This window comes from Mastigoproctus giganteus, chromosome 10, assembly GCF_048544385.1.
Source record: "Mastigoproctus giganteus isolate SK-2022 chromosome 10, ASM4854438v1, whole genome shotgun sequence".
NCBI classification, from domain to species: domain Eukaryota; kingdom Metazoa; phylum Arthropoda; class Arachnida; order Uropygi; family Thelyphonidae; genus Mastigoproctus; species Mastigoproctus giganteus.
The window spans coordinates 161,618,099-161,644,780 of record NC_143584.1 but is presented as its reverse complement, the minus strand read 5'-3'; the positions used below and the strand labels follow the sequence as shown (position 1 = coordinate 161,644,780).

At 38.7% G+C, this 26,682-nt stretch overlaps 1 protein-coding gene across 1 annotated transcript in view; it reads right to left on the bottom strand.

The window, feature by feature from the left end:
- Positions 1-26,682, bottom strand: part of LOC150079433 (uncharacterized) — a 253,655-nt gene that overhangs the window by 178,591 nt on the left and 48,382 nt on the right. Inside the window, exon 3 of the mRNA XM_090382498.1 lies at positions 15,955-16,046. Within this exon, the coding sequence (XP_090238624.1) occupies positions 15,955-16,046 (92 nt within the window). The remainder of the gene's footprint in view (positions 1-15,954; positions 16,047-26,682) is intronic.

The following is a 26,682-nucleotide window of genomic DNA, read 5'->3' as shown; positions in this document are numbered from 1 at the left end:
TTTATATACAGGGTTGTTAAAATTAAAGTATACCTCTGCTGGAGCGAGTTCTAAGGCTCGTACTAAAGAGAAATTTGGACAACAGGTACAATAAAGAATGCGCTCGCCATTTATTTGGGAAAAAAAATTTGTTACAAAATTTATCACTATATGGTGCTGTGGCAATACAAATCACTTGAAGAGCGCTACAATTGTTCAATGTGTCCTCCATTTTGGTCAACAACAGTTTCCATTTGAAGAACAGCATTTTCTACAGCAGAACGTAACATGTTATCTGGAATAGCCAGCACATGACGTCTAATGCTGTCCAGATCTGCCAGAGTTTGACATCCTTCCCGATACACCTGGTTCTTCAAAAAACCCCACAACCAGAAGTCGCATGGGCTGAGGTCTGGTGATCAGGGTGGCCAAGATGTCTGGAACAACGGTTGATGACCCGTTCGTCTGTAAAGTGTTGCCTTAGCAATCTTTGGATACAACAGTGGATGTGGGGTGGTGCACCATCTTGCATGAATATGGTACCCTGAAGGCACCCATGTTGTTGCAGCTCTGGTATTGCGAAATTTGCCAACATTTCATAATATCGCTGTCCAGTGAAGGAACAGGTGCGGGGTTCAGTCAGTGTTACCTGTTCAAAAAAATATGGCCCAATCATGAATGTAGCCATAAATCCACAACACACTGTCACTTTTGGAAATGCAACGGGACCTCTTGGATAACTCGAGGGTTTTCTGTTGCCCAAATGCGAGAGTTGTGGGTATTCACTTGTCCATTTAAGTAGAAGTGGGCTTCAACACTCCAAAGGATGTACCGTGGCCAAGTGATATCCACTGTCATTCGCGCCAGAAACTGAAGTGCGTACGTGAAATGACTATCTGCATCACCATGCTGTAGCATGAGCATCTTTTAAGGATAGTACTGCAACACCTGACGCATTACTAGCCTTACAGTGGAATACGGCATGTCCACTTCACGAGAAACAGTTGGCACACTTATGCTACCACATAGAGATTGACTTGATAAATCCAGGACAGCCAAAACCACATTTTCAATATGACAGGAGTCCACTCGTTTTTGACCTCTACCTGGTTGAACACCAAGGTATCCTGTCGCTTGAAAATTTTGCAATCATTTTGCAGACAGCGCAAACAGTCATAGGTCCACACCTTATGCGCTTCTGGCGCCGGAATTCTCTGATAGCCGTAGCTGCATTGTTGCTATTCTGATAGTACAGCTTCACTAATAGTGCCTTTTCCTGTAACACTGTTGGCATTGCTGCTGTAGTTCAGGCAAACATCTACTGTATGATTTTGAAGAGACTGCTTTGCTTTTAGACAGTACAGTAGAGCTGAGTAGTGGCACTGTGGAAAAAACTTACATTATTTGCATAATTGTAACTAAGACAGTTACGCACCATAAGGGATACTTTAATTTTAACAACCCTATATATATATATATATATATATATACCATGTCAGAAAAAAAAATACCACTTTCACCTTCAACTTTTCCAAATTTGAGGAATAGTGAAATTATGTAAAATATCTGGGAGACAATGGAATGCCCAATTCCACAGTAAGGGTTCAAACAGTAATCTCAGCTATTTATATTACAAAACAGGCTTAAGAACCCTTAACCCATTTCCCAGGTTAACAGTTAAACTTGAAACCATCTGTCCCCAGGATTCAGGTATATCTGGAATTGAATATCAAATTTATTAAATGCAAAATTTTATATACCTTATCAAATATGCTTCTCTGTGTTATATTTTTCAGTCTTGAAATTTAAAAAATACCACTATATTTAAGACATAACAAATTAAAGACATAACTACTGTCAAGGGTAAAGGGAAAGGCCTTTGTTTTCATAAGGGTGGCTAGAGTAGTCTCAGGCAGTTTTTAAATTCCATGCAATGGAATTTAATTAGGAATTTTGCACGAACTTGGCACGAACTTGGAATGATTAGGAACTTGGCACGAACTAACTGATGATGTTACAGCAAATTCTAAATGAGAGGCATTCAAGGAAGTGATCATAGAAGCAGTTCAAGGAAGTGATCATAGAAACATAGAAGCATGGCTTTTTGTACCAATGAAGAAATACTGTTCAAGGCTTAGATTTAAACGGATGTCAGATAAACAATAGAGACAAGTGGCAGAATCAATGAGAAGAAAAGTACATAGGATGCATATAAATTATCAGGTGATTCAGGTGGGATACTGTTGTCCTTCCAGAGATGGTGACAGCATTTGAAATTTGCATTATTGATGATGAATAAAACATTACTGATGACTACTTAAAATTTTGCATTTAACCTGCATTGAGGTAGCACCCCCTTTCTTAATATATTGTAACACTGGACTCACACAGCCTGTCTAATAGGGATTTAATATACACATGACACAAATAATGTTTTCATTCAGGAGTTTTCTTCCAAATATACCACTTAGCTGCTTGATTAGATTCAAAATATCCATTCACCGCTTGACATAAGGTAGTTAATAAGACTACCTGCAGTGTGATGACAGAACCAAAAGTTCCGAAAATGGTCACAGCAGTGCCCTAAGTTTTTAATGGGTCATCTTATCTGACTAAAAGGGATATTATTTACTTTAGCTTGGCACGAACAAATGTAGTCATTTCTAAAGAGCTTAATTCCAAGTGCTATCAGCATCAACTGGAAGTTCAACAGTGGGTACAGATGACTGACGGAAAAATGATGTAAAGTTTTGTTACTGATGATGAAATTTCAAATTTTGCATTTAACCTGCATTGAGGTAGACCCCTTTCTTAGTATACTGTAAAGATTGCAAAGTTTTGTTTTTTCTGTCATTATAACTTGTCAAGCAGCTGACAAACTGTATGACTACAGTCTAATCATAAAAAGGAAACAACAGGAGTAAAATGAGAGCACATGATTATTGACATGTTCACTTGTCAACACCCAATTAGACTGTAGGAATAACAATACCAATGAAAAGCAGGATATTGACTGAGTTTGTATGAAGGATTAAGAGTGCCTGCATGTGACAAGGTATTATATACAGAAGGACTGAATCAATCCTGAACACTCATGTTCTTTTCTTTTTTTTTTTTAGTGTACATATTAGAAGCAAAAAGAGGAAGAAGCTTATTAGAGAGGCAACAGGAGAAAGCAATACTCTTGATCTGATTGACAATGATTCTACGTGCATTAAGAATCTGCAGGTAAAGGATCCACTGAGTGGCAGTGATCACATTAGAAGCAAAAAGAGGAAGAAGCTTATTAGAGAGGCAACAGGAGAAAGCAATACTCTTGATCTGATTGACAATGATTCTACGTGCATTAAGAATCTGCAGGTAAAGGATCCACTGAGTGGCAGTGATCACAGTGTACTAATGTGGAATTTAATTAAAGACATAACTACTGTCAAGGGTAAAGGGAAAGGCGGAAAGGCCTTTGTTTTCATAAAGGTGGCTACAGTAGTCTCAGGCAGTTTTTAAATTCTATGCAATGGGACTAACTGATGATGGGAAGCATTCAAGGAAGTAATCATAGAAGCGACTGGGCTTTTTTGTACCAATGAAGAAATACTGTTCAAGGCTCAGACTTAAACAGATGTCAGATAAACAATAGAGACAAGTGACAGAGAAGAAAAGTACATGGGATGCATATACGTTATCAGGTGATTCAGAAACCTATGGTAAATATAAATTAGTCAGTAATCAAGTCACAAAGAAAGTAAGGCAAGCTAAAGGATTGTGAGAAGTCTCTGGCAAAGAATGCAAAGAAAAGCAGCCAAGATTTCTATGCTTAAAATAGTAGAAGGAAGGGACTGAATCACAATGGGCCACTTTAAGTCAATGGGTTAATTGTTAATGACCCTGCTCACATTCTGACAAACTGAATAGGTATTTTGCATCTACCTTCACATATGACAACTTCTTTAGGGTAGGGGATGCCAGAAGTTTAGAAAACTCTGACAGCAAAATAAATAATTTTGTGATAACTGAAAGGAAAGTGGAAGAGAAACTGTAAAAGCTAAACATAAAATTAGATATGATTTTGGGTGGATGGAACTATCCAATTATATTAAGGAAGGTGGTAAAGAAGGAAAGCAAACTCTTAGCTATAATTATGAGAGCATCCTTGGATTCAGGGCAAGTCTCTATGGACTATAGATATGCAAATGTATCCCCAATTCATAAAGGGGGATTGATAGGTAACATGAGTAAGTACAAACCTGTTAACTTAATGCCCATGGAAAATAATGGAGTCATTAGTTAAAGAAGTAAGGCAGAACCAACTGGAGAGGAATGCAATTATACTGCAATCACAGCATGGATTTGTTAAGGGGCAGTCTTGTCTAACCAATCTGATAGGTTACTATGATGCAGAAACCAAGGAACTGGATTCAAAAAATAATTTTGTCATCATACACTTGAATTTCACAAAGGCTTTTAATACTGTTGCACATAAAAGACTGCTGTACAAATTGGAACAATGTGGCATTAAGGGCAAGTTAGGCCTCTGTAGCCAAGTGGTCAGGAGCAGGAGTGCAATAGTACACGCTCTTTGAGTAGACCGGAGTTCAAGTCCCTGACTGCTAAATATGGTCGATCTGCCAACCCACACTGGACCAGCATGGCAGATTATTGTCCATTTCCTTCAGCATGAATTGTTAAGGAGGCTTCAATCCTGCAGTGGGTTGATAATGGCTGCAGTTTTTACTGCTAAGGATAATGGGATGCTTAAGTGGAAGAAGACAGAGTAGTTATCAATGGGCACTGCTCTTCGAGGACTAATGTAATCAGTGGAGTCCCCAGGGTTCAGTGCTTGGGCCCATTGTTGTTTTCAATATTTTTAATAATCATATTGATGAGGGTATATCAGGCTTAATATCAAAGTTTGCAGATGATACTAAGGTTGGCAGGATCGTTAACAACAGTAATCAGGGTGAGCTACTGCAACAAGATTTAGAAAAATTGAGTCAATGGGCTGAGAAATGGCAGTTGAAGTTTAACATTGACAAATGCAAGTTACTGGGTAGCAGTAATCCCAGAGTAACTTATCAACTGTGTGGTACTACACTTGGGGGTAGTGGAGAATGAAAAATACCTGGGGTAATTGTGCAGTCAAATATGAATTTCTCTGAGCAGTGCAGATATGCTGCCAGAACAGTTCATGGGGTTTAGTCAATGATATACAGAAACTTTGCTAGCAGGGATATGAAGGTGATTATCCCTTTCTACAATGGCATGATTAGGCCACATCTTGAGGGTTGTATGCAGTTTTGGAGGCCTCACTTTAGGAAAGATGTAGATCTGCTGGAATGGGTACAGAGATGGGCAACCATATTGGTGAAGGGAACAAAAGGTCTCGTGCCTAGAAGTTTCAGTTCTGCAAATTGCTACCTTTGGTGGCTAGGTACCTGGGGTGACCTGATTGATGTGCTTAAGGCCTTGAATGGGTTGAGTATGCTGAATGAATGGCATTCTTCCTCTTGCTGGGACTACACAATGAAGGGGGCATAAATGTAAGTTGAGGAAGGATGGTTGCAGGATAGATGTATGGAAGTTTCTTCAGCCAGTGGGTGGTTAACTACTGAAACAGGCTTCCGTCTGTTGTTGTGGAAGTGGATGGTTTGAATAAGTTCAAGGAAGAACTAGACAAATTCTTGGAGGATATGGATGGGAGAAGTGTGTATTTTTTTGTTTTTTGGCTGATGCTATATAAGCTTGATTTCTTTCATCATTTGCCACTACTACTATGTACTTTTGTACACATACCTTCTTTCCACGAAGAGAGTACAGTTATTAATTGAAGTAAAACCTTGGTTTCGTAAAATTAAATCTATTGTTTGTACATATCAGTAAGTCACTATTTATGGAGTAAATTTAAAATAGATTTAATGAAGTATCTATTTTTCCTACTGCACCCAACACTGGGAATTTTCTAATTGCTCATTTGTTCTAAAATAATTCAAACTAGTCATCAACCCAAACCTTTCTTCGTAATAGCAACCCTTTGTTCCATTCACTAATCTTGTTGCCCTTCTCTGCACTTGATCCAGCAGCTCTACAACCCTCCTAAAATGAGGCCTCCAGACCTGTATACAGTACTCAAGGTGTGGCCTAACCATTGCCCCTTCATACAAGGGGATAACCACCTCCTTATCCCTGCTAGAAAAATTCCTGTATATCATTGACAAGACACCATGAGCTACTCTTGCAGACTGTCTGCACTGCTCAGAAAACTTCATATCTGACTGTACAATTACCCCCAGGTCCTTTTCATTCTCTACTACCCTGAGTGTAGTAACACACAGTTGATATGTTGCTCTGGGGTTACTGCTACCCTAAGGCAGTACTTTACATTTGTCAATGTTAAACTTCAGTTGCCACTTCTCAGCCAATCTGCTGAAATTTTCTATATTCTGTTGCAGTAGCGTACTGTCATTAGTGTCATTAACAACCCTGCCAATCTTTCTATCTTCTGCAAACTTAAACATTAAGAATGATATACCTTCATCAATATCATTAATAAATACAGAAAACAACAATGGACCCAACACAAACCTGGAGGACTCCACTAATAACATTAGTCCACGAAGAGCACTGAGCACTGATTACCATTCTCTGTCTTCTCTCACTCAACCATCCCTTAATTCATAGCAGCAATTTTCCCCGAATGCCACACTGCTCCAATTTGTACAGCAGTATTCCATGTGCAACAGTATCAAAAGCCTTCCTAAAGTCCAAGTATATGATATCAAAATTATTCTTTGCATCCAGTCCCTTTGTGATATCATAGTATCCAATCAAATTTGTTAGACAAGACTTCTCCTTAACAAACCCATGCTGTGTACGAACTACAACTGAAATTTAGTCTAGATGATCCTGCAGTGCTTCTTTAACCAGTGCCTCCATTAATTTCCCTGGAACAGAAGTTAAATGTACAGGTCTATAATTATTTGTCACCCGTTGATCCTTTATTAACTGGGGTCACATTTGCACATCTCCAAGGAAGTTCTCATAATTATGGCTCAGGGTTTGCTTGCTTACTTCCTTTGCTGCCTCCTTTAATATAACTGGATAGATCCCATGCACCCCAGGTGCCTTTCTTACGTTTATCTTCAACAATTTCTCCTCCACTTTGCTCTCAGTTATTACAAAATCATCTAGCTCGCTGCCAGAGTTTAATACACCTCTGGCATTCCTCTCCCCGAATAACTCCTCGTGTGTGAGTGTAGATGCAAAATACTCATTCAGTTTGTTAGCTACCTGAGCATGATCATCAACGGCCAAACCATCAATATCAAGTGGACCAATCGGATTCATCCTCTTCCTTCTAGAGTTTACATAAGTAGAGAATGCTTTGCATCCTTTGCCAAAGATTTCTCATAATCTGACTTTGCCTGCCTAACCTCCTTTGTTACTTGATTACAATTTATATCTACCACTGGCTTCTGTGTCAACTACTAGTTTATATGTATCCCATGCATTTTTCTTCTCTGCCACATGTCTCACTAGTTTATCTGATATCCATTTAGACCTAAACCTTGAACAATATTTCTTAGTTGGAAAATCCTAGTAGCTTCCAAGATTAATTCTTTGAATGCTTCCATTTAGAATTTGCTGTTGGTAATATCATCAGTTGGTCCCACTGTATAGAATTTAAAAACCCTGTCTCAGATCACCATAGTCACCTTTACAAAAGCAAAAACCCTTCCCTTTACCTCTGATGGTAGTTACCTCTTTGATTAAATCTCACATCAGCATACTGTGATCTAGTACTACCACCTAGTAGTTCCTTTATCTGCAGATTCTTAATGCATGAAGAATCATTACTAATAAACAGATCAAGAGTGCTGCTGTAGAAAACAATCATCCAATAAATCCACAAAAGCCTTGCTAGCATGTGAGTGACCAACCCACAAGTTCTAGTCAATATCTGGGATTTCTCAAACTGGAAGGTGGAATGCAATGTGCTGTCATTAGAAAAACTATGGATAGGATTTCTAATCAATGGAAGAAGGCCATTAATAAACAAGTGGAAAAGAATGGGAGAAAGAACTCAACCTTGGGGAACACCAGCATTAGTGAAGAAGTTAGAAAGCAGAGAGCCATTTACCATCACCCACCATGAACAGTCAGAGAGAAAACACATCGGTGATCCAGTGTTAGTGCTAATGCACCCATGCAAGCTGTCGACTGATGGGCTTGGCACACCCAGGGTCCTGAGCTGGATATCATCATTCTTATTTCTTGACGATTCTCTCTCTCTCTCTCTCTCCCTCCCTCCCTCCCTCCCTCCCTCCCTCCAGGGAGACTCAGAATTTGGCTAGTGCAGCATAAGCCTCAGGCTTCCTTGCACCATATGGCTAATAATAATAAATATGGTCCATGTGAATACACTGAGTTGGCTTTGAATCAGCTATTTTTGCTAATGGTCTTGCTATTCATACATTGTACTGGGTTGTTAACTGGACCACTGTGCTGTCATTGCAGTTTTACAAAACAAGACACACAACACTCACATGTGGTTGTCTCAAGTGTGACCTTTGGCTGATTGTTCAACTGCTGTTGTGCCAATCACAGTAAATTCATTACACCACAAAATAGGAGCACTTAACCACTGTTGTTAAGATACTGATGCCTGCATGTCTTGTTCCCACAATCATTCCACGCTCAACTTGGAAAGATCTCAACGCCAACCCATTCTTCCTTGCAGACACTCAAAAACTGATTGCCACCTGTGCAAATAACAATCTTATATCAGTTATTTCTGAGCCTTCCCCAGTGTCATAGACCAGTCCATTTCTACACAAGGGTGTTTTGCTAATGCAAAGTGAACTCAGTGTATAAAAGCCTGTAACATTTTTAAAATAAAGGTTTTGTTTTGTTTTTTTTTGCAATTTCCCATGGCTACCAAATGACGCAAGTTAACTCAAGACTTATTTTGCTTGTAGATATTATATATGGTGGGTCCAAAACAGGTGAAGCATAGCATAATTGGTGCCACCAAATTTTGTAGTGCACATGAAGCCTACTTTGTAATGTGTATAGTTGATCAAAACAAGTTGTGGGCACCTCATTTCTACTGTAATAGTTGCAGGATGCAGAAAAAAAATACACACATAATTTCTGGCATGGTGAGATATGCTAAAATTGCACTATGTATATTTAATATATTCAATATTTTCAATTTCAGTGTAATTTTTGCTGAAATTACATACTGCTAATTTCAGCTGTGGTAATTGTAGGTCACAATTAAAGGAATGATTTCATGGTAGTTGTATGTGTATATCTTTTTCTACTATGGAAACAGCTCACAAATTGTCACAACTGTTATTTTTATATGGTGGTTATATTGGTTAAATCAAAGTTTAAAAATTCCAACGTACCATCCTCTACTGTGCTAGGGTCATCACACAATGAAGGCCTTTTATTTTCAATCCACCTTCTAGAGAAGAGTCTTCAGAATGGGTTGGCGAGTCTGGTGAACAGAATAACTGCCATTATGCTTCACGAGCCTGTTCAAGAAAAGCACCACATTTCCCTAATCAGCAAGAACTGGCTGACTCAGTGAGAGATTTAGATTTAACCAAATCCAATGCACAGCTCCTGACATCTCATTTAAAAGAGTGGAATCTACTGGATTCCAGCTACAAGGTAATCTGGATTCTATATAAATCAGTCCTCTGTACTATTGCAATTTACACTGTAGGTACTTGGTTTTACAGGGCCAAGTTAGTCTCCTTTCAAGACAAGCTTAATACACTCAAAAGATGTTTCCTTCTTATTCTTACCCAAGCCTGCAGGACAGTGGCTACACCTGCCCTGCAGGTCATTGGTGACTGCCTGCCTGTGGACTAGCATTTAGTCTACAGAATATTCTATTATTCAATCAGAAAGCAAATCCAATCACATTCAATGATAATATGGCCAATATAACAATAGACATTAGATAAGAGAAAGTAATGTGCTTACAAATACTTACTAGTAATTGGCAGATTAGATGAGAAGCTTATGTAAAGGGAGTTACTAGCAAGCTCTTTGTTTCCCCAAGAGTCACTTTCATTAAATAGAACTACTAGACACTGATACACTTCTGGGCTCTACACTTAACTATATTCTAATAGATCATGGTTAAATGAATTATGAACAGGCTTATTTTAACCTTTTGATTAGTAATATTTGTTCTATAAAGAATATGATGCAGTCATATTCATGTCTAAGAATATATAAATTCATACACCGACCATTGAATAAAATTTAAAATTTAATATGACTACAATCTTTACAAAAAAAAAAAAAAAAAAAAAAATTTACAATAAACTATTACGGAATGCTAAAAACTGTAATAAAAAAGATCATTTACAATAAAATTTGCTAAAATATAAAACATTAAAAGCGCTAAAAATCTGAAGCTTTCGGGAGCATCAGCTCCCTTCTTCAACAGTGATATAACTTCCTGCAAAGTTCTCCTTAAGTAGCAGGCTCACGGTACCTCCACACGTGGTATTTCTCCACGTGGTTCAATCGGCACATGGTCAGAACTGGAAGCGGAAATGTCTCGGGAACGTGGCAAAGAAAATCGTTCATCCGACCTTAATATAATTGTTTCAAAGATAGGATTAATACGTATACCTCTATCTCTGTTTATTGTATTCCTACTGGATGAACTAATCCGTAAACCCTCGAGCCATTTACGCTCCCAGTATCCATGTGCACGATCCAAAATAATAGCGTCCTCTGGGGAGATTTGATGCTGCTTCTCCCAAAAATGTTCGGCCACAGCAGACTTGTTGTATTCAGCGGTTCTTATGGCATTTAAATGTTCCCCCAGATGATCCCTGAGCTGTCGTTTTGTTTCCCCCACATAACACTCCCCACAATCCGGGCATTCTATTCTATAAACCACTCCACTACTAAGATCTTTTGGTATGCGGTCTTTGACCTGAGACACAGCTGTGCACAGCCTCCGCCCAGGAAGCTGTACACAGCGTGTCCCATAACCCCGTAAAATTCTTGCCAGATGTTCAGTAAGGCCCGGATAGTAGGGGATGTATGCGGTGGCTACCGGAACGAACGACTCCCTACGTTCGGACACTCCTCTACTATATCTATCCAGGATCCTCTGGGGGTATCCGCACTTTCTAAGTTCTGCCGTGACACGATTAATTTCTTTTTCTTTATCCTCAGAAGTGGTACAGTGTGATCTTACTCTGTCAAATAAAGCTTTTGCAACACTATTCTTATATTGTCCAGCTTGTGCTGAATTGAAATGGGTGTATTGACCTCTACACATGGGTTTTTTTAAAAACTGACGTCTTAAGTCTAAAACCCACCCTGGAGATCAATACATCCAAAAATGACAGGGTACCACCCATTTCCACCTCTGAGGTAAATTGTATAAATTGGGAGAAGCTATTAAGCCAGCAAACGGCATCATCCTCCCTCCCCTTCTGGACCAGGGCAAAGGTATCATCAACATATCTTCTCCAATTCCTAATAGGAAACGAACACCCACTAAAAACCCTACTTTCCAACTCCTCCATGGCCAGATTGGCCACGGTGGCACTAATGGGTGAACCCATGGCAGTACCGTGAACCTGCTTATACATAGTTCCTTGAAACAACATGGTAGTACTAGCTAGACATAATTCTACCCCGGTGCAAATGTCTTCCACACCAAGAAGTGATCTATTACCAAGGGAGGCATCCCTGGTCAATGCCATTTTTACACAATATACTGCATGACTAATAGGAATACATGTAAATAAAGATATAACGTCAAAAGAGATCATGCTCTCATCATCATTTATAGTCAAATTCCCCACAAAATTCACAAACTCTCTACTGTCTTTAACAACATATTCGGACTGCCCCACTATGGGTGCAATTAATTTAGCCAAGTACCCTGATAGCGCATAGGAAGGACTCCCTATAAATGAAACTATAGGTCTCAAGGGCACTTCTGCCTTATGAATTTTTGGCAGTCCGTAGAATCGCGGGAGTTGACTACCTGTAGTGTGTAATGACCAGTAAGTCTCCTTGGAAATCTTCTCCGTGTTCAACCAGGATTGTATCAGTTTATTGACTCGCCGTTCCAGCCCCACCAACGGGTTCCTCTGGATCACCTTATAAGTGTTATTATCTTGCAGAAGATCCAATGCCTTCTTATTATAATCTTCTGTATTCAGGACCACCGTTGATCTCCCTTTATCTGCTGGTAAAACAACTATTCCTTTGTCTCTTCTCAATTCCTCTAGAGCTCTCTTTTGACTAAGGCTGAGATTCGGGGGTGCCTTCCTCACCTGACTCAACACTGCAGCTGACTTCACCCGGATTTCATTAGCTAAAGGCTCAGGAAACTTATTAATGGCCCGTTCAATACCCATTGCTATCTCCCCATTGCGGAGATATTCTGGTTTCAAAGACACCAGAGTGAACTTGGGGCCTAAACTAAGGACTGCCTCCTGTTCTTTCGTGAGCTGTCTATTACTCAAATTATGTATAAAATGGGTGCTATTATCATATCGCTGTACCACATTTTCACTCACCAACCTATTAAACTTCATAATTTGTCTTTGTCTATATGACTCTGCTACCCTAACAACTTTATCCGAGACTAACCTTCTAATAAGAGCTAGGTGTCTAGAAGAAACATTGCTACCAATATTACCTAAATACATGCCAATTTGTCGTCTAGTAAATCTGAGATCTTCATGCAGCTTACGAATCCAAACATTCATAATACTCTTTTGAAAACGCACAGTGGCCCATTCTAATCGAACATCCTGGAAAGGTAACTTAACCCTAAATCCGTGTGGTACCAGCCCATGCGCTCTGCAACGGTACGCAAATCTTAAATGCTGTTGTTGTCTAGCTTCTTTTACACAATACTTCTGATACTGTCGGAGATGCTGCACAACTATATGGCCATAACTACTCACAATATCCTGAAAGAGGCCTCTGAGGTCGGGAAAACTCATGTCTAAGAATATATAAATTCATACACCGACCATTGAATAAAATTTAAAATTTAATATGACTACAATCTTTACAAAAAAAAAAAAAAAAAAAAATTTACAATAAACTATTACGGAATGCTAAAAACTGTAATAAAAAAGATCATTTACAATAAAATTTGCTAAAATATAAAACATTAAAAGCGCTAAAAATCTGAAGCTTTCGGGAGCGTCAGCTCCCTTCTTCAACAGTGATATAACTTCCTGCAACATCTCCTTAAGTAGCAGGCTCTACTTATTCATATTCATATTCATCAAAGAATATGATGCAGTCATATTCTTTATGCCATGTCGAAAATGGCATAACATTCTTTATACATGTTATAAACTATTATTTCTCAGCTACTGGAATACTTTCTCCCAGACAAGAACAAATATTTCTAGATAACCAATCTAACTTGCATAACCTGTAAAACTTAATGGCAAGAGAAGCTTTTTACCAGAAGTCTTTTTACCACTATTAAAGAAATGTTATTTGTGAATAATAGTTCAAGTTATAAATTTGCTAACAAAATTTAAAAAAAACACATCAATTCTTATTTCACTGCATTTCTTTCCTCTGCAAAAGCTGCTTCGATCTAATTTGTGCTTTCTCACTGTTTCACTAGTTCTCTCCAGTATGAGTCACAGTGAACCTTAGGACATCTAGTTTTATTGCAGGGTCAATGTCATCATCATTTCTTGAAGCGAACTGATATATAAATAATAAAGACAAAACAAGTTTAACAAACTATGATACTTTGTTCTCATCGTGTTCTGATACTTTGGATTGGTTTATATTAACATATTTGAAATTAATTGACTTTTACAAATACACTCCAAATATATATGATATTTGAAACTTACCTGGCATTTTACTTTTGAAATTACACCTATTTTTCCTCTTATACCTCTACTTTGGACTCATAAAATACTGTCTTATTATGATTAATACTTAATGTGCCAGGAACTTATAAGCCATTATACCAACAGCTTTGATTCCGTAGATATATGTTGTGAATATCTTGTATATCATGTTGTCATATATGTGCATGTATTTCACATGAGCAATCTATTTCACCTTTCTTTTTTTTTTTAATGTTGGCCTTTCGGGACAAGTTATATATCTTGTCCCGAAAGAAGTTATAGTGAAATAGAAACATTATCTCTCTGTGGTACTATCAGTACAAGGTCTGCTGGCACTGTATAGGCTGTTCACCTCCTTCCTCAGCATTGTGGGTATCTTTTTAGTCCATTTAGAACAGTACATGCATATTTGTGACCATCCTCCTCATGGTGTGACTAGATACAGGGAAGAAACCTCCTGGTAATCTTTGCTTTCTGGTAGAGAAGTGGCCAACAAACAAACAAACAAACAAACAAACAAACACACACACACACACACACACACACACACACACACACACACACACACACACACACACACACACACACACACACACACACACACACACACACAACTCATTTAGGATCATTTTAAAGTTATGTATTAACCCATTATATCATGGCAGAGTTGGTGAACTGATATTCAATGGCTGTACTACACAAGACAACACATACACATAAAAAGCTACAAGATATCCACATAAGAAAAATACAGGTTACTTGTACAGATTTTTCACACTGTTGCAGAATATTTGTGCTATTATTTTTATTTGATTGCCTTTTATGGAGAAATGATAATAGCCATAATCAAGAAGAGTGGCATCTTTCACAGACAGCTTGAGTAAACATTTGAAAGCTGTGTTGCTTCATGATGGGAATATACACCCTTTTATTCCTATTACATATTGTTCATATTAAAGAAGACTAAAGAAATGTGAAGCATGTGTTGCAAAAGATCAAGTATGACCAGTATAATTTAGGGATGTCTAGGGAGACATCAAAGTGGTAACATTAAAAGTGAAAAGTCAAGATACTGGGTTCTTGGTTTACAAGGTAATTTCACTAAGGTCTCTTGATTTCTCTGTCTCTGGGACATCAGGGCAGTAGATCAGCACTACAAGAGAAAAAAAGTCCACCAGAATTGAGTTTCAGCTGGTACACACAATATAGTAAACAATTCCTTGGTGCTAAGAAACAGAATCTTGCTTCCATTACTCCATATAAAGGTGGAACTGGTCAAACAATCCATTACAGCACTGGATTCTCAAAATGAGGCCTTCAAGCATGTACAATACAATCTGTTTCCAAAATTGTCTGATACAAAAATGAAAGGTGGCATATTTATTAGTCTACAAGTTAAGCGGATGAAAATACAAAATGGTGATTGATGCAGAGCAAAATACCTGGCAGTAATTTCACCTTGTAATAAATGGCTGACTATATTGGTAGCATTAAAAGGGAAAATTACAAAAACTTGCTTGCCCTCTCACTTGGATTTTTTCAGACCAAATCTATGGAATATTTCTGTTCTGCTCCACTGATTGCACCAGAAAATGCAATCAACAGAACAGAGGTATAACATAAGGGAATGTGGGATGAATTCTTCTACGAAGGCTAGCTCTTCGTTTGGAATGATCACTCTGACTACAAAAGATAAAGATGTTCAAATGTATATTTTTAAAGAAATTTTTTGATTAATCCACAGAGGGTTTCTACTTTTTAATTTGAGATTTTTTGGCTTGTTAATTTGTTTGTAGAAAAGATTAATAATTTATTCTGTACAGACAGAATAAAGTATTAAGAATTCACATACCGAAATTCATAAAGAAACACAAAGAAATACAGATAAACAGAACCTTTTTTTGAAATTATATCACATAGTGTTATCTTTACCATTCATCTTTCATGCAAAATGAAAAATTTAAAACTGAGCATAGGGATAAGACTGAACACTAATCCTGTTCTGTTATTAAAGCAATGTTATTTGTCAATAATACTTCAATTTTCTAACAAAATAAAAATAAAAAAAATTGTTATAGAAAAATTAACAAACCCTTTTGACACTCCTGCTCGGTCAGCAATTATTTTTGTAGCTTTCACATTTCCATAATTTGAAAATAGTGCATGAAGCTCTGCTTCAGTAGTCTGAAATCAAACAAAGTCACTCTGATTAAGACTGTTAACATATAAATAAGTAACTAAATTAATTGCAGACAATTCCCATAAATATCACATTATCAAAAACATACAGGATGTTTCAATTAAAATACACCTTGCTTATTTTTAGGTTTAGGCTACTTGTCATCTAGACCTTTTGTGTTATATTTTCCACGATTAATTCCTTGAATGCTTCCCACTTAGAATTTACTGTTTGTAACATCGTCAGTCGATCCCACTGTACAGAATTTATAAACTGTCTGAGACCACTGTACTCCCCTTTACGGAAGCAAAAACCCTTTCCTTTACCCCTGACGGTAGTTACCTCTTTGAGTAAATCCCACTTCAGCACACTGTGATCACTGCCACCTAGTGGTTCCTTTATCTGCAAATTCTTAATACACGAATGATCACTGCTGATAACCAGATCAAGAGTATTACTTTCTCTGGTTGCCTCTCGAACATGCTGCTGCAGAAAACAATCATCAAATAAATCCACAAAAGTCTGACTAGTGTGTGAGTGACCAACCCACAAGTTCCAGTCAATATCTGGGAAGTTAAAATCCCCCATTATAAGACATTCTGATTTACTGGCCCACTCTATTTCTCTGTACAATTGTTCATTGTACTCATTCGAGTCATTAGGCCTATAACACACTCCTACTCTTATTTTTGCTTTTGCAGTGCTTATGTCACACCAAACTGACTCAACAGTGCACTGTCCATCTATATCAACTGGATGCACTTCTTTTGATTTTATGTTTTTCTTAATTAACAGCATAACACCTCCTCCCTTTCTGTCCTGTCTATCCTTTCTGTACACATTGTACTCCCCAAATTCCAGTTCTGCATTCCTTATATCTTTGTGACACCACGTCTCTGCTATCCCAACAATATCCGCCTTTGATGTCTTGACCAACACTTCAAATTCATCAAATTTATTTACTATACTTCTAGCATTGGTATACATGCAAGCATACATGCTCCTATGCCTATTCCTCGTTACCCTAACACATCCCATATACCCAACTATTCCAGGATGACTGCCATCCGTCCCTGAAACCCCCAACACCCCTCGCTCCAGGTCGCTTCTTATTCTAATAGAAGTTGTGCAAGAATCACCTTCACCTCTGCCTGCGGTTACTGTTAAACTATTAGTCTTTGTATCCCCCCAAGCTAGCAGTTTTCCGACCCACCTAACACTGCCTCGATAGCATCAGCAAATATTCTTGCACCCTTTCTATTTAAGTGTATCCCATCCCTGTAGAAGCAATCTCTCCTGTTAACAAGTACAGTCCAGGCTGAAAAAAATTCTACCCCTTGAGCCTTGCACAATCTTTCCAGGGCCGAATTGATCGACAAGGCTCTCATCATATACTCCCTCCTATCGTGTCTGGGCAGAATTGCAGACACTTTCAAATTCAACCCTATTTCACGGCTTTTTTTCAACAGTACTACTAGACTTTTCATACCGATGAAGAAATATTGTTCAAGGTTTAGGCCTAAATGGTTATCAAATGAACTAATGAGACTCGTGACAGAGAAGAAAAATGCATGGGATGCATATAAATTATCAGGCGACGCAGAAGCCTGTAGCAGATATAAGCTAGTCTGTAATCAGGTCACAAAGGAGGTTCGGCAGGCAAAGGCGGATTACGAGAAATCTTTGGCAAAAGATGCTAAGAAAAACAGCAAGGATTTCTGTACTTATATAAACTCTAAAAGGAAGGGGCTGAATATGATTGGTCCACTTGACATCGATGGTTCGACTGTTGATGATCCTGCTCAGATAGCAAACAAACTGAATGAGTATTTTGCATCTACATTCACACGTGAGGAATCATTACAGTTTGAAAATGGAAGAAGGTTATCAAATTGTAGCAGTGTGCTTAATGATTTTGTAATAACTGAGAGCAAAGTGGAGGAGAAATTGTTGAAGTTAAACATAAGAAAGGCACCTGGGGCGGATGGGATCTATCCAGTTATATTAAAGGAGGCGGCAAAGCAACTAAGCAAACCCTTAGCCATAATTATGAGAGCATCCTTGGATTCAGGGGAGGTTCCCACGGAATAATTTTGATATCATATACTTGGATTTCAGGAAAGCTTTTGACACTGTTGCGCATGGAAGACTACTGTACAAATTGGAGCAGAATGGTATTAACGGTAAGTTGCTACAATGGATAAAAGGATGGTTAAGTGGGAGAAGACAAAGTTAAGTGGGAGATGTGCAAATGTATCCCCAATTCACAAAGGAGGTTCGAAGGGTGACACGAATAATTACAGACCAGTTAGTTTAACTTCTGTTCCGGGTAAAATAATGGAGTCACTGGTTAAAGATGCATTGCAGGATCATCTAGACAAGACTGCAGCAATAATTCAGACACAGCATGGGTTTGTTAAGGGAAAGTCTTGTCTGACAAATTTGATTGGTTATTATGATGTGGTCACAAAGGAACTGGATGCAAAAAATAATTTTGATATCATATACAGTGGTACCTTGGATTACGAGTAACTTGGTCTGCGAGTGTTTTGCAAGACGAGCAAAAATTTTTAATAAATTTTAACTTGATAAACGAGCGAGGTCTTGCAATACGAGTACAGTCAGTCCTCGTATAACACGTGTTTACACTACACGAATTCGATCATACACGATTTATAAATAGAGGAACGATATCTTATATAACACGAACCGAATTCGCTTATGCACGATTCGCCTTTGTGTTTACAAGAAATGGCAGTCGAACGCAGAATCACCCCAAATGAACGCAACACGATGGGAATGAAGAGAAGATTCCGAAAATGTATTTATGTGTTTTATATCAGTGAAGGGGAAACACATTTCACCATAATAACGTTAAAACCAACACAATTCCAGCTATCGGTATACAGTAATCGCAAATGCAATTAGACCGAGTTTACTACCAGTTTATAACAGATTCCACTAGCAGAAACGCAACTGGAAATTGTTTTTATTGTTTTATTGTAGTAACCCCTTGAAATGTGCTTTAGGAAAATGTGAGGTGTTAATAGTGTATCTCTGCCTTTATGGTGTTGTTTATTCAGTTGCTACACGGGCGCAGCTTTGTTTATGTGTATCAAGGGTGCCTCCTCATTTTGTAATTGTGCTTTATTTCCTAAAAATTGCCTACCGAGTGTCACGTGATCACGTGCTGCTCGGGATTGTGGTTAATCGTCTCGCATGTTCGGTCTCAGTCGGCATACCTCATTCGTATACAGTCAACATTGTAGTGAACATTCGTGCTAGCGTTGTGACCACGTGTATGTGCGTAAAGCAATTTTTTTTTTTTTGTGTTCAAATTTAGTGACTGTTATTTATTAACTGTACACTACGAAAATGGCCCCAATGAAGAAGAGGGTTGAAAAGGAAGGCGGTAAGAAGAAGGAGATGATTACGGTAGAAATTAAGAAGGAAATCATCGAGAAGCACGAACAAGGTATGAAAGTGGCCGCCATCGCAAGATTTTATAAGAAGTCTACGTCAACAATTTGCACCATATTAAAGAAGAAAGAAGAACTAAGGGGACTAGATGTAGCAAAAGGAGTCACGAGAATATCAAAGCAACGGCCACGTATTCTGGAAGATGTTGAAAAGTTGCTTTTGGTGTGGATAAATGAGAAGCAACTAGCAGGTGATACTGTGACCGAGAACTTGATCTGTGAGAAGGGAAAGGCCTTGTACGCCGACCTCGTCAGTAAACAGCCAGGTACGTCTTCAGAAAACGAAGAAGGCTTCAAGGCGAGCAGGGGATGGTTTGATAACTTTAAGAGGAGAAGTGGCATCCATAGTGTTGTGAGGCACGGAGAGGCTGCGAGTTCGGACGCTAAGGCAGCTGAGGCGTTCGTTGCCGAGTTCCAGAAGCTCATGGTTTCCGAGTGTTACCTGCCGCAGCAAGTTTTTAATTGCGATGAAACGGGGCTTTTTTGGAAAAAGATGCCAAAGAGGACCTACATTACAGCAGAAGAGAATGCAATGCTCGGTCACAAGCCCATGAAAGACCGTCTCACCCTCTTGCTGTGCGCTAATGCAAGCGGTGATTTCAAAGTCAAGCCCCTGCTCGTGTATCATTCTGAGAATCCACGAGCCTTCAAGAAATGCAAGGTGCAGAAGAGCCAGTTAAATGTTATGTGGAGGTCCAACAGCAAGGCTTGGGTCACCCGTATCTTGTTCGTTGAGTGGATCAATGAGGTCTTCGGTCCTGCAGTGAAGAAATACCTTTTAGAAAAAAAACTGCCACTCAAAGTCTTGCTGGTTATGGATAATGCTCCTGCTCATCCTCCAGACCTTGAGAACGACTTACTGGAAGAATTCGAATTCATTAAGGTCCAGTTCCTTCCTCCCAACACCACTCCATTACTCCAGCCCATGGATCAGCAAGTCATTTCAAACTTTAAAAAGCTTTACATCAAGGCACTATTTCAGCGATGCTTCGAGGTGACCGAAGAAACTAACCTTACCCTCCGAGAGTTTTGGAAAAATCATTTCCACATCGTAAACTGCCTCAAAATCATCGATAAAGCCTGGGATGGGGTCACCAAGAGAACCCTCAATTCTGCTTGGAAAAAACTGTGGTCTGATTGCGTTGAGGGGTTTGCTCATGAACAGGAGCTGCCAGTTGTCGATGAAATTGTGTCCTTGGGGACGACCATGGGACTGGAGGTGAATAACGACGACATTCAAGAGCTGGTGGAGGAATATGACCAGGAGTTTACCACCGACGAACTGATGGATCTGCATCGCGAGCAACAGCAAGGGGTGATGGAGGAGATCTCGTCTGAGGAGGAGGAGAAAAAAATGGAGAAATCCCTCTCTTCAAATGAGATTAGGGAGGTGTGTAAAATGTGGGAAACAGTGCAAAATTTTGTAGAAAAACACCACCAGAATAAGGCTGTGGCAGTGCAAGCGATGAATCTGTTTAACGACAATGCAATGTCATATTTCCGCGAAATCCTCAAAAGGAGGCAAAAGCAAGTGTCATTGGAGAGGTTCTTTGTTAAAGTCGCACAAAAAGAAAAAGTCAACAGATAGTAGTGATTCCGTTAGTGACAGTGAAAGTCGTTCTACCCAATAATTAATAAATTCGATTGCTTTTAAAAATATAAAAAGGTATGTATGTATTTTGTATTAATCATTTTTACAGTATGTGAATATTTTTGAGTTTTGGAACAAATCATCTGAGTTTCCATTATTTCTTATGGGGAAATTCGCTTTGATATACGAGTGCTTTGGATTACGAGCACGTTTCCGGAACGAATTATGCTCGCAAACCAAGGTACCACTGTACTTGGATTTCAGGAAAGCTTTTGACACTGTTGCGCATGGAAGACTACTGTACAAATTGGAGCAGAATGGTATTAACGGTAAGTTGCTACAATGGATAAAAGGATGGTTAAGTGGGAGAAGACAGAGGGTGGTAATCAATGGGTGCTGCTCTTCGTGGACTAATGTTATTAGTGGAGTCCCACAGGGTTCGGTGTTGGGTCCACTGTTGTTTTGTATATTTATCAATGATATTGATGAAGGTATATCAGGCTTAATGTCGAAGTTTGCAGATGACACGAAGGTTGGCAGGGTTGTTAATGACAGTAATGGCAGTGTGCTACTGCAACAGGATCTAGATAATTTGGGCAGATGGGCTAAGAAGTGGCAACTGAAGTTTAACCTTGACAAATGCAAAGTACTGCATATGGGTAGACGTAACCCCAGAGAAACGTACCAACTGTGTGGTACTACACTTAAGGTGGTAGAAAATGAAAAAGACCTGGGAGTAATTGTGCAGTCAGATATGAAGTTTTCTGAGCAATGTAGACAGGCTGCTAGGGCAGGTCATGGGGTTTTGTCAATGATATATAGGAATTTTGCTAGCAGGGAAAAGGAGGTGATTGTCCCTCTGTATAAGGCAATGGTCAGGCCACGCCTTGAGTACTGCGTACAGGTCTGGAGGCCTCATTTTAGGAAGGATGTAGATTTGCTTGAGCGTGTACAGAGAAGAGCAACACGATTGGTGAGGGGAATGAAGGGATCCTCTTACCAAGAGAGGCTTAAGTTCTGCAAATTGCAGTGGCTGGAGACTAGGCACCTGCGCAGTGATCTGATTGAGGTCTATAAGGCCTTGAATGGGTTGAGCACGCTGAATTCTGATGGGATCCTCCCACTTGTTCAGAATACGAACCTACGGGGACATAAGTTCAAATTAAGAAAGGATAGATGTAGAATAGATGTGCGGAAATTTGCCTTTAGCCAGCGGGTGGTTAATTGCTGGAACAAACTTCCATCTGTCGTTGTGGAAGTTGATAGGTTAAATAAATTTAAGGAGGAACTGGACAGGCAATTGGAGGGTATGGTGTGATATTTTTTTTTTTTTTTTTTTTTTTTTTGGCTGATGCTGCATAAGCTCCTACACTTGCTTTCTTGCATCAAGTGCCACTACTACTACTACTACTACTACTACTACTATTTTTACTGAAATTTTTGAATTCAATATTAAATGGGATTGGGTATTATATTACCACTTCCATTTTACAATTTATAAATTAAATTTTGCCTAATGGATCACATCTCGTGCTTTTTTTCCAATGGGAAAATTGTTCCCACTCTTCAATTTACTCTAAAAACATTATGCATGTTCTTCTGAAGTAAACGTAAACTGATTTTATTTGAAGAAAAAAAAAAAACACAAAGTCATGTAATGTTTGCTCTTTACTATGCATGTTTAGCTGTGAATGGCTAGCTACAAGTGCAGCTGAGTCACATCTCTTCATGCTAAAACAATTGTATTTATTTTTATTTTGTTTAAAATAAAATCAGTTTTAAAATAAAATCAGACTAAAAGGTTAAAAATAGCCACAGGCAGAGGTGTAGGTGATTCTTGCACCACTTCTATTAGAATAAGCAGCGGCCTGGAGAGAGGAGTGTTGGGGGTTTCAGGGACTGATGGCAGTCATCGTGAAACAGGTGGGTATATGGGACGTGTTAGGGTAACTAATAATAAGAATAGGTACATGCATACTTGCATGTATACCAATGCTAGAAGTATAGTAAATAAATTTGATGAATTTGAAGTGTTGGTCAAGACATCAAAGGTGGATATTGTTGGGATAGAAGAGACGTGGTGTCCCACAGATATAAGGAATGCAGAACTGGAATTTGGGGAGTACAATGTGTCAGAAAGGATAGACAGGATAGGAAGGGAAGAAGTGTTATGCTGTTAATTAAGAAAAACATAAAATCAAAAGAATTGCATCCAGTTGATATAGATGAACAGTGCACTGTTGAGTCAGTTTGGTGTGACATAAGCACTGCGAAAGCAAAAATAAGAGTAGGAAGTGTGTTATAGGCCTAATGACTCGAATGAGTACAATGAACAATTGTACAGAGAAATAGAGTGGGCTAGTAAATCAGAATGTCTTATAATGGGGGATTTTAACTTCCCAGATATAGACTGGAACTTATGGGTTGGTCACTCGCACACTAGTAAGACTTTTGCGGATTTATTGGATGATTGTTTTCTGCAGCAGCATGTTCGAGAGGCAATCAGAGAAGGTACTACTCTTGATCTGGTTATCAGCAGTGATCATTAGTGTATTAAGAATTTGCAGATAAAGGAACCATTAGGTGGCAGTGATCACAGCGTACTGATGTGGGATTTACTTAAAGATATAATTACCATCAGGGGTAAAGGAAGGGGTAAAGTGACTACAGTGGTCTCAGACAGTTTTTCAATTCTGTACAGTGGGATCAACTGATGATGCTACCAACAGCAAATTCTAAGTGGGAAGCATTCAAGGAATTAATAATGGAAGCTACTAAACGTTTTATACCTATTTAGAAATATTGTTCAAGGTTTAGGCCTAAATGGTTGTCAAATGAACTTTTTTTTTTTTTTTTATTTTAGGAGCATTAGCAACTAAGGCCATATTGCTCCGAGGATATGCGGTGGTCATTCCCTGACCTTTCTGCATCCTCCGTATTTGGTGGTCAAGGGTTCAAACTCCGGTCTAAGTCAAATGAACTAATGAGACTCGTGGCAGAGAAGAAAAATGAATTAGATGCATATAAATTATCAGGCGACACAGAAGCCTATGATATATACAAGCTAGTCTGTAATCAAGCCACAAAGGAGGTTAGGCAGGCGAAGGCAGATTACAAGAAATCTTTGGCAAAGGATGCTAAGAAAAAACAGCAAGGATTTCTTTACTTATATAAACTCTAAAAGGAAGGGGATGAATCTGATTGGTCCACTTGATATCGATGGTTCGACTGTTAATGATCCTGCTCAGATAGCAAACAAACTGAATGAGTATTTTGCATCTACATTCACACGAGGAGTTATTAAGGTTTGAAAATGCCACAAGATTATCAAATTGTAACAGGGTGCTTAATGATCAGGATATAACTGGATGGGATGGGATCTATCTAAATAGGATATAACTGGATCAGGATGGGATCTATCCAGTTATATCAAACCCTTAGGCATAATTATGGGAGAATCCTTGGACTCAGGGGAGGTCCCCACGGACTGGAGATGTGCAAATGTGTCCCCAATTCACAGAGGGGGATCGAAGGGTGACACGAGTAATTACAGACCAGTTAGTTTAACTTCTGTTCCAGGTAAAATAATGGAGTCACTGGTTAAAGATGCATTGCAGGATCATCTAGACAAGACTGCAGCAATAATTCAGACACAGCATGGGTTTGTTAAGGTAAAGTCTTGTCTGATAAATTTGATTGGTTATTATGATGTGGTTACAAAGGAACCGGATGCAAAAAATAATTTTGATATCATATACTTGGATTTCAGGAAAGCTTTTAACACTGTTGCACATGGAAGACTACTGACAAATTGGAGCAGAATGGTATTAAGGGTAAGTTGCTACAATGGATAAAAGGATGGCTGAGTGGGAGAAGACAGAGGGTGGTAATCAATGGGTGCTGCTCTTCGTGGACTAATGTTATTAGTATAGTTCCACAGGGTTCGGTGTTGGGTCCACTGTCGTTTTGTATATTTATCAATGATATTGATGAAGGTATATCAGGCTTAGTATCGACGTTTGCAGATGATACAAAGGTTGGCAGGGTTGTTAATGACAGCAATGGCAATGTTTCTGCAACAGGAACTAGAAGATTTGGGCAGATGGGCTGAGAAGTGGCAACTGAAGTTTAATGCATATGGGTAGAATTAACCCCAGAGAAACGTACCAACTGTATGGTACTACAATTAAGGTGGTAGAAAATGAAAAAGACCTGGGAGTAATTGTGCAGTCAGATATGAAGTTTTCTGAGCAATGCAGACAGGCTGCCAGGGCAGGTCATGGGGTGTTGTCAATGATATACAGGAATTTTTCTAGCAGGGAAAAGGAGGTGATTGTCCCTCTGTATAAGGCAATGGTCAGGCCACGCCTTGAGTACTGCGTACAGGTCTGGAGGCCTCATTTTAGGAAGGATGTAGATTTGCTTGAGCGTGTACAAAGAAGGGCAACAAGATTGGTGAGGGGAATGAAGGGATCCTCTTACCAAGAGAGGCTTAAGTTCTGCAAATTGCAGTGGCTGGAGACTAGGCACCTGTGCAGTGATCTGATTGAAGTGTATAAGGCCTTGATTGGGTTGAGCGCGCTGAATTCTGATGGGCTCCTTCCACTTGTTCAGATTACGAACCTAAGGGGGCATAAATTTATATTAAGAAAAGGCAGATGTAGAACAGATGTGCGGAAATTTGCCTTTAGCCAGCGGGTGGTTAATTGCTGGAACAAACTTCCATCTGTCGTTGTGGAAGTTGATAGGTTAAATAAATTTAAGGAGGAACTGGACAAACATTTAGAGGGGATTGTTTTGTAATTTTTTTTTTGGCTGATGCTGCATAAGCTCATACACTTGCTTTCTTGCATCACATGCCACTACTACTACATTCATTTCTGAAGTACAGAGATGGAATTTTTAGGCTATGTTGTATGCAATTGTGTAAACCAAAGACAGGGGGAAAAATTTCCCATTAAAAAAAAGGCAGTTGATTAGGCAACATTTTAATTTAGAAACTGTAAAATCTAAATCGTAATAAATTCAAAAATTGTAGTCTAAATATGACAAAAAAAAAAAAAAAAGATCCAATCAACAAATAGCTTAATCCTAAAAATAAGCAAATCAGACCCTAGTGCCTTATAATAAAAAATATTCTCTATATTTTGTAAAATTATCTTGAATAATGTTGCAGATGCACCAACTATCTGATGGCAATGGATAAACAGATAAATTGCCACCATGTCAAAAGCTCAAGTTAAATTTCCTAAAAAATACAATAAATATCACCATTCTACAATTGTATATTCAGTAAACAAGTTTTATAAATGTAATAAACATCAAAGATAGTTTGGGAATGACAAGAAAACTTTACAAATTTTTTGAATCTTTAAATTTTTAAATCATTGGTTGTATGCCAGCATCACATAGAAAGGCTAGCAGTAGCTACGCAATCTGTTTCTATATAGCTCAAAGAAGTATATGATAATATAGTTACTGTTTTCAAAGTTTTTGCATCCTCTTCACTTGAAGGTGAATTCCCTTTAACAAGAAAATGTGAGTATTCTTCAAAACAAGGATAATGAGTAA